Source organism: Protomyctophum parallelum, assembly GCF_964188405.1.
Source record: "Protomyctophum parallelum genome assembly, chromosome: 14".
Classification (NCBI taxonomy): Eukaryota; Metazoa; Chordata; class Actinopteri; order Myctophiformes; family Myctophidae; genus Protomyctophum; species Protomyctophum parallelum.
Window position 1 is genome coordinate 22,357,473 of NC_139709.1, and position 9,378 is coordinate 22,366,850.

The 9,378-nt window shown below is 41.1% G+C and overlaps 1 protein-coding gene across 2 annotated transcripts; it reads right to left on the reverse strand.

Moving 5' to 3' along the window:
• Window positions 1–733: 733 nt before the first annotated feature.
• On the reverse strand, window positions 734–9,143 carry LOC310871001 (nucleotide sugar transporter SLC35D2-like). Of its 2 annotated transcripts, XM_083782429.1 has the most exons (13): window positions 8,962–9,143; window positions 8,555–8,588; window positions 6,742–6,828; window positions 6,559–6,626; window positions 6,230–6,301; window positions 6,069–6,137; window positions 5,753–5,855; window positions 3,068–3,160; window positions 2,822–2,889; window positions 2,651–2,729; window positions 1,555–1,637; window positions 1,269–1,321; window positions 895–1,034 (listed from the first exon to the last, which is right to left on the reverse strand). In XM_083782429.1, the coding sequence occupies exons 1-13, from the start codon at window positions 9,090–9,092 to the stop codon at window positions 1,024–1,026; spliced, it is 951 nt and encodes a 316-aa protein (XP_083638555.1). In that variant the 5' UTR covers window positions 9,093–9,143; the 3' UTR covers window positions 895–1,023. The 2 variants fall into 2 exon arrangements, with proteins under 2 accessions (XP_083638554.1, XP_083638555.1); XM_083782428.1 differs by lacking the exon at window positions 1,555–1,637 and having other exon boundaries at window positions 734–1,034.
• Window positions 9,144–9,378: the final 235 nt, after the last annotated feature.

Genomic DNA, 9,378 nt, shown 5'->3' on the forward strand with positions numbered 1-9,378 from the left:
GATAGAAAGTAGGCTGACAGGAAACGGGAGAGAGATGGGGGGATGACATGCGGTAAAGGCCGTGTCGGGTCCGGGAGTCGAACCCGCGGCACACCGCGACTGGATCACCAGTCCGGTGCCCAGACCGTTACGCTACGGCCTGACAATTGGCCTATGTTTGAGGGAGGGAAGGTGATAATAGGGACTTTAAGCAACGACGGCTATGGCAGTCCACTCCGGCAACCGGAAATGGATCAGTGCTCGGTACATAAACCTGCTTGCGTCACTACAGCAGAACCTACACTTACACGTAGTGTCTACAATGCCATGTCATAACCATGTTTATTGAAATTATAGCTGTCATACATTTACACCGATTGCTCCATCACCTCTCTTATGCTGTGTAATGTGTTGGCATGCTCTGAATGAAGAAATAACACTAATACCATATATTAATCATGTTTATATTAAAACGGTTTTAGAATAACACAGATTGCTCCAGCACCTTCCTCTTTCCACTGCTGATCATGTCCAGCACAATCATGTAAGAATTAAGCAATATCGGTAAGTTAGCTGACTAATATTGTCCAGAGACAAGATTAGTTATGCTTAATTTCTTTATTGCACAAAGCGTTTCGCCGTTTGGCTTCGTCAGGTATGTGTGTGTGTTCTTTTGTTAACAAAAAAAAATCACACCCGTGTGAACTGAGTGGTGCAACCCCCCCCCCCCCCCCCCATCTCTCTCTCTCTCTCTCTCTCTCTCTCTCATTAGCAGGCAACATTGCAGCACTATCTCTCTCTCTGTTTCTGGCACAACAGAACAGCGCACATACTGGTACTAATAGTCATACTTGTGCTCATAGGTTAACGTCACATAGGCGGACACGGACATTGCTGTTCCAATAAAAATGAAATACTCGTGACCCATAGCAATGACTCCATGACCCCAAAAGGGGTCCCAACCCATTTTCCTCTGGTCTGGTGGGTCGTCATAAGTCTGTGCTCCAGGAAGAAGAATGCTGGCCTTGGCAGGAATCCCAGCACTTATGCCTTTTCTGTCAAATGAGATATCAATATTTCAGAACTTGTAGTCACTTCACTTGTACTACACACTTTATGCATTCACCACCACTTAATAGTAGTTTAACCACTTAAGACACTTAAACAAGCTCATAACACGGCGAGATGCGTTTAGAGCTTGTGAGAATAGAGATGCCAGGCTGAATGTGGTTAAGATACCATTATCTGTATGTAACATTGAATATAATTAGCATTTTCGTCATTCTTACTGGTCTGTTCTTCTGTGAATGTAAGATATGAGTACACCAAACTGCCAGCAATACTGGTGGAAAAACAGAAGAGTTATATTAGCAGTGCAGTAAGTGATTCAGTGCAGTCAATTCTGATAGACTGATTCTGCTATCTGAGTCATGCTTGCTTCCCATGGTGCTTCCCTAGGCTGTAATCTATGGTGCTTCCCTGTCTTCTATGGTGCTTCCCTGTAGTAGGTATGACGATAATAAACCATGAACAATAAAGAAACAATCTAAAATCAAGTATAAAAATATATATAACCTGATATGTAGGCCGACAAAGTTTGTCCATGTGAATATGTAGTCGCCACCCAGCACCATGCCAAAGTACGTGACGAGAATATTCTTTGTGAGGAAACAGAATTCAGAAAGTCAGTATTTAGCAAACAACTGTTCAAAACATATTGGTCCCAATTCATGGCCCATAGTTGTCTAGCACACTGCAGTAAGAAACAAATGTACAATTAACTTAATGGAACAAGCTCCCACTGTACCTTCGTCAGGCAGCCTCTGTAGACATTTTTAAAGCTCAGCTCAAGACCCACCTCTACAACATTGCTTTTAAGTGATCTTTTTTATTTATTTTTTTTTATTTTTATTACTGCTTGTTTTTTAATGTCGTTGCCTTATTTTATCTGTTCTTATCTTTGTACCACTGCCTTCTCCTGATCTGACACTGCGTTATTGTCCTATTGTTTTAACTGCTTGCCTGTTTTAATGCTGTTTTGTTTTGCTTTTGTTTTTATTATCTTTTCTGCTCTGTAAAGCACTTTGAGCTACATTTATGTATGAAAGGTGCTATATAAATAAAGTTTATTATTATTATTTATTATTAAGCGTAGAGAACAGGTACAGAAGAAGTACAGTAGTAAGACTAGCAAAAATAGGGTAAAATATTAAATAAAAGACAGAATAGAGATGATTTTAAGTTAATCATCAGAGCAGTTTTGACAAATAACCAGTCCATAATAAATATCCATAATGTATCAATTATGGATGAGGGGTCAGGACAGATACGACTTTTCTGGGAGGGGTCAGAATAAATTATAGACTTAGATGGTTCTTCGTCTGAACTGATTATTATTTAATAATAATAACTGTTATCTATGTAAGATAAGGTGTTTTGGTATGAAGACCCATGTTATTTATTTAACCAAGTATCCTAGTCTCCCTGGAAAAACATATTTTCAGATGGGTGGTCTGCGGCCAAATACAGATCATTCTGGGGATGCTTGACATGAAAAAGGTTGAGCACCACTATCTTAACGAGCAGCAGCAGCCAATGCGGTAGCTAGGTATATATATCTAAGGGTGGAAATAGAGTTGCCATGCTGACAGACTAACTTGAACTGACTTACTTTAATACAACCCACAATGGTGGTGGTCAGAGCTGAGTTGTGGTGCGTGCAAAGCACGATGGAGTACATTAAGATGAAGCTGTCGAAGATGAATATGAAAAATTAATACACTTGAACAATTGTATAATGGATTAGTAACATATAGAGACAGCAAGGAGGTGTAGAGCTCACCCCATCACACACGAAAGCACAAACTGTACGGAAAACAGCATGTCAGACCATCCATTAAACTCCAACGCCTTGAACAAAGAATGAGTGGACATACATGCAGATGCACACGTGCAAATGCACGCATACACGCATACACACAAACACACACACACACACACACACACACATACACACACAAAATGAGGAAACCTGGCCACCTCACAGTTTAAAACTGAAGGATATCAGTTGTGTCATAAAACCTCTTACCGCGTGTAAGTCGCCTGTGAAGTATGCATACGCCATGGTAGGGAAAATCATCATCAACGCGTTATAATAGAGTAGTCCGTATTTCCCCAGCTCCTGTGTGTCCAACAGTAAATAGATGGATTGTAATATTGTGGTTGAATATAAGAAAGTAGAACAGAACAGTCAAGTATTAGTTTTTTCTTTGTCTTATGGGGTACTCCCTGATTTATTGTGTGGCAGAAATAGCAGATCTATAAGCTCACAACGCATTGGCATAGGTGGACTATGAGAAAACGGGTCCCTTGGGCACCAACGCAAAATCCCCTCACGCGCCTCCGAAGCAGAGCTGTCCATTGCAGCACATACGCTTAATTATGACATAGGCCTGCCGTGCATTTCAGCAGGATTTACAGCAGTGACATTTTTAAATAATAAATGATTCATCTCATTATACTTTATCTATTATAAATAGGGCAGGCCTTGGTTTCTTGCAAGAGTTGGGTCCATATACATTTGCTAAAACTAGGGGTTTTTATGTTTATGTAAGGATTCTCACTTCCCAGCCAGGTAAGGCCTAACACTAGTGTAGCACTGCCTCTTTAAGGGTAGTGCATAAAAGGGGTGACCAGGTTTGAGGCCTGTTTGGCCAGAAGCCTGATTTGAGTGTTTGTTGTGGACCTGGAGGCATGAGGTGTACTAGTTCTACTACTAGTTCTTGGTAAGGAAACTATAGGTTATGAAACCTCAAACAAAATGTTGATAATTAATTTAGATTATATGAGGATATATTTTAATTAGTGACATTTTATATTCCAATTACAGAGTTCGGCAGGTGTGATGTTTTGTGAGGGGGAGCTGGGACGCTGCCGGAGTCAGTAAAGGATAGGGGAATAGGTTTTAAGAGGGTTTTTGACATGGGGACAATGTTAGTCAACTGTTAATAGCCTGATCTATCGTCTCTACCTCCAGAGCCTCCAGGTCCTTTCCTTGTTTAACCACATCCACAGCCACTCCTGTGACTGTGGGTATGCATTGGGGCATTGAGTTATTTATTTTCCACTTTTGCCTAAAAATGAAATGAAAGGCAGTGCAACAGGGATATTTAAATGTTGGAAAACGGTATTGAACAATTAAATATGGTCCGCCCCAACATTCAATAATTGTTAGATATGGACTGTCCCTTATGTGTTGCCCTACCTTTAAGAACATAACAACTTAAACCCTCTATAGACTTGGAAGAAAACTGGACCTGGGTTGGCTCTGTACTAGCCCCTTTCGGGACCCTCCATAAAGCTTTTCTGAAATTTTGATGAGTTTTATGTAGGGTCCCTGTTCATGACTATATTTCCGTATGGGAATTCTGGAACGCGGATGATAAACATGCTCTCTAAGATCGAATGTGCGCCGTTTGACGGCCTTTTTTAGTTTAAGTTATTCTGAATTCGGGAACTTTAAGTACCTATACATTCCGCTGCGAATATCTCCTGTGGCGCGGAAGCTGTTAAGTATTTTTAATCTTTGTTTGACCGATTTGGTCGCTTTATTTCTTCTTGTTTGTTTACCGTTTATTGTACCGCCTCCCGGTGTGCGGTTGGCTTGTGCGGCTACGTCCCTGCCTCTGATCTGCTCTGTCATAGCTATAGCGCCACTAGCTAGCCAGATAGGCGGTACAATGAGGTGTCAATAAACAAGGAAGGAAGAGAAGAATCAAAGCGACCAAATCGGTCAAACAAAGATTAAAAATACTTAACAGCTTCCGCGCCACAGGAGATATTCGCAGCGGCATGTATGGGTACTTATACTTCACATATTCAGAAACCCTCACACGAAAAAATGTCGTCAAAGAGCGCAGACAGGCCATAAACACGTTGTTTATGTTTTATGGATGTCTGCGTACCAGGTGGCAGGATACTGCTGCAACAGGACCCAATGGTCTGTGTCGTCAAAAATGTCAGAAACTTCAGTACCATTGGGTTCTGCTTGGAGGGCTAGCTCTGTACTTGGATTGCTATTTTCAGTCTACACCAAATCTCTTCGATCTACAAGCTCACCACCTGTTGTGTGCTTGTAGATCTGCTATTTTTGGCTATTGTTCCCCCCAGAATATGGTTGCCGTGATTCAAGTCATTCACTTCACCCTTTTTGTGTGTAATATGTGGTATTAGATATTTTTGTGTGCAGTAAGCCCAGTGTCTCTGATGTCATTGACACAAGTTGTACATGCACAAATTTGGGCATGTACTGTACAACTTCCTGGTCTCAACTGCTCATGTTTCTTTCCTTCCATGGAGCAACATGGCGTCCACCGTACGGTCTTCGCTTCTCGTCCTCTTTAGATAGTGCTTGGACTACATGTTGTCGCAGTAAGACAGCCCTCCCCCTATCCACAAGGAGGAGCAGTGTACCAAAGCATTATTGGAAATGTAGTCCAGGAGACACTGGGCTCACTTACTTCCTAGACTACATGTTGTCTCAGTGACAGACAGCCCTCCCCCTATCCACGAGGAGCAGTACACCAAAGCAATATGGGAATTGTAGTCCAGGAGGTAAGTGAGCCCAGTGTCGATGACATCAGAGACACTGGGCTCACTGTTAAAATCTAAAATATCTAAAACTACATATTACACACACAAAGACCCCCAGGAAAGTGTTCTAAATCTTCTAAACGTCATTAAGCGAAAAGGGTGAAGTGTCCCTTTAACTTACCTTGGAATCCAGTTTCTGTTTGACGTATACGCCATTGGCTGCAGTCAGAACATTGTTCAACATGACGAAGACATAGCCTTGAAGGTCAAAGGCTAAGTCGGTACTACAACAGAAAGCATTGAAATAGTGCGAGACATGTTGTGGTTTATTTTTAATGTGTTTTGTATTGTGTTTTGTGTGGACCCCAGGAAGACTAGCTGATTGCATCAGCCAATGGGGATCCTTACTTTCTAGCTGTGAGGCTACAGCTAGAAATGAATAGTTCTATATGTGAGGCTATATATTTAATGCTATTGTGTACAATAGTATGACTCACCTTGCAGCTATAAAAGCTCCAAAGATCATGGCAAACACTGTTGATTTGATGGAACCTGAGAATGTCTTTCTGGGGGGGGATACACACACATTGTTGACAGAGCAATCAAAATGCTAGTTTGAGGAATGTTTAGTCATATACTGTATGAACCACAAACTTACTTCAGTAAGATTCCCTCGAACACCATAGTGAGCAAAATGGAGAATCTCCTTAAAACTGTAAACATGGGCAAGCTGTGGGAAAAAGAACGTTATGAAGAATAGTTCCTAACTACGTACTGCATGTAGTAGGCCCGAAGTGAAACCCTACTCTTTAGTAGATTAACAGTATGCTGAAAATAGCATATGGTGTAGTAAGCAGTGCGTTAGTATGTGCTTTCAGACAAAACCTATGACTATAGTATCTTAATAACAGAAATATGTGGACAAGTAACCACCATATCTGCATAGTATAACTAGCATCTATCAAAAAGGGAAGACGAAGCTCTCACTTGAGTCGTTGTGTCCCAAACAGCCCTGATATCTGATTCCCAACATACAGCAGAGGTAGAGGGAACATCTGGAAGACGGCACACACACAAAAAAGATCATTTACAGTACTCTTGTCTTTTAATTCAATGTTTTCTTTGAAAGCATATGTAATGGTTTGAAGGCAAACATATATTTTCTCTCACCTTGCTGGGTATACTCGAATCCAAGTCTGGAAATGTGATAAGGCCTAATGCCTTTGCAGTCCTTAGAACCACGATAGTAGCCATCATCTGGAAGTTGGAACATGATTGAGCCAGTTATGTTCTACATAATAATTATGTTGTATAGTATGTTCTATCTATAATGTATGTTAGCCTAAGTTGTGTTATCGTTGTGGTGCGACTTGGACAACTTCTGTAACTTGCAATTAAAACATTTGTATTTCCTGAACAATGTTGCCAAGTCAAGGTGAATATTTTTATTGGAGGATAAGTCGGCACCTTGATGTAAAATTGGATATTTTGGTCTTAAATAATGAAAGGTATAGGATACTGTAGTGGACTAATTCTCAACAGTAATGTTATGACTATTATACATGTACACCTACATATAGTATACTAGACTGCTGTTGCTAGTGAGTTGTGACAGGGTACAGTGTACAGTATGTTGCTCTTGGTCAGCTCACTTTCTTTCTACTTTACTTACTTATACTCAAAGCTTATGGTGTCTCTTTCAACCTGCTCCACAGGTACACGAACCAGGGTGATGACCCCAGAGTAGACCCACAAGCTCAGCTTCTTCTCAGCCCTGAGTCCATTCTCCTTTGACATGCTTTGAATGCTGGACCTAGAGCCTGCCCTACATCCCTGACCACTGCACTACACCAGAATTCTATGTACTAAACATCCAAGGCTGAGTGAGAAGATGGCAGCCAGGAGAATGAGTCTGGTTTGTTGCCATTGATACTGGGAGGAAAGTACTGGCCAGCTAAAGTATCCAGATGTATGGAGGATGGAGATGACTGGAGGGCTCATCATGAACTAGAGAGAGCTGGAAGCTCTATCTCTCTTTCCATGCGTTCCAAAGTTTGACCCTGGTCACTTACACAACTGAAGTCAAGTAGAAGACGGCTCAAGGTAGGAACTTTGCTTCTTTGCTGCTGCTTGTTGTATGCTGTGCGTATAATGTAATTCAAGCTTGTGTACTGTCTATTACTGTCATTTTTGGACCCAATGATGGGTGGCAAGGAAAAATGTTCAGTAACTGTCTGTGGCTCTGGAATTGAATGCTGATGTGAATCTACAGTTTGTATGTTGTGTTGTATCTGCCGTTGAAGGTGTGCGAGTCTGCTATTTCCTTTTGGTTCGAGCTAGAGGTTTTGGGCTTTCACATATAATGCAACAATTCCAAATTCCAAAGGAAATTGAAGACTGATAAACAGTAGGTTATGTGTGTTGTAGTTGCTGAGGTTTGTGGTGAGTTATTGTGATAGGGTGGCTGTATTGGTTCATGACTGGCATGGTGGCAAAGAATGTCTCAATGTAGGCCTATTCTTCCTCCTATATACAGCTTTTGTCCCCACAAAATATCTGCAACACAAATATTAAATGCCATTCTCAATGAAGGGAAAATGTACGTCATCTTGTCCCCACACATCTCATATTTGCCATCAACAATGAACTTTAAAGTACTTTAGCCTTTGGTTACAGACTGAGGTCTTGTACAGCAGCTATTTTCACTATTAAAATGGGGTATTTTTTTACATTTAACATTTTGGACAAAATAGCTCATTTTACATCGAGGTGGCCAGTCTTGTATCCCTAGGATGACAGGATGGCCCTTTTTTGTTTGAGGATGACACTGTCCAGTGCTGAACCCCCCCCCCCACCACCACACACACACACACACACACACACACACACACACACACACACACAGTCAAAGTGGCCTAATGCATAGCTTCATGTTGTGTTCTGTATGTACAGATTAAATATAAATTGTGAAATTGAGGCTTACTTGGCCAAGTCCAACGCATGTTGACGAAGGAAATCTGCAAAGTACATACAGTATCGTAACAGTACATTTTAGCAGTTGTACACTCTAAGGTTGTACAGTCCAACTATTTCAGTGTTATATTTGAGGTAGTTTGTTCCAAAGTTTTGCTTAATGCACTCAAACTCAACGAGGTCATTCCCCCGTTAATATCCCTTAACAAAATGTTTGTGCAAATATAATACTTAATTTACACTTAATCAAAAGTGCTTTACATGAAACTGAAGACAAACATAAAAACATGACAATTATAACTTTCACTGACTCTCCCCACCACCCCTTCCCTTGTATAATCAAACAATATTGATCCAGCATAACAGGATGCAGTCCAAAGATCACCCATGTCACTGTGTGTTCCATTGCATCCATACCTGTAGCTGGTCAGGACGCTTTTGTTGACCACAACAATAAGAAAAGAACTCAGCCCATAAAAGCCAGCGGCGAGAAGCTTCACATGAGCCGTGGAACCATCACCCGATACTCTCTTCTTTTCGGTCGACATACTATCATTAGATGCTTTAAAGTCAGTTGACACTCGTTTACGTTTCTCAAGTTCCGCCATCATTTACTTTTATTGACGTCGACGCCCAGGGGGCGGCGCAACTAGTCAACTTTTGGCGAGAGCTGCATAATATCGCCATCTTGTGGCCTAAATCGTAACACAAAACATTTCTAAGCAAGTCCGTTAAGCAAGTATCATGTGGTTTAAACTAGATTCATTTGGCAAATGTCTGCCACATATATACATAGATTTTAGTGTAATAATAAGACAATAAAGAGGCCACGTC

Bases quoted from the DNA above. Each gene is read 5' to 3' on its own strand.
- LOC310871001 (XM_083782428.1), bottom strand. From the start codon at position 9,092: ATGTCGACCGAAAAGAAGAGAGTATCGGGTGATGGTTCCACGGCTCAT. The intron at 5,856-6,068 runs GTGAGTCATACT...TTTCTGTTGTAG, and splicing joins GGAGCTTTTATAGCTGCAAG to TACCGACTTAGCCTTTGACC. The intron at 3,161-5,752 runs GTAAGTTAAAGG...TTGGACACACAG, and splicing joins AACAGAAACTGGATTCCAAG to GAGCTGGGGAAATACGGACT.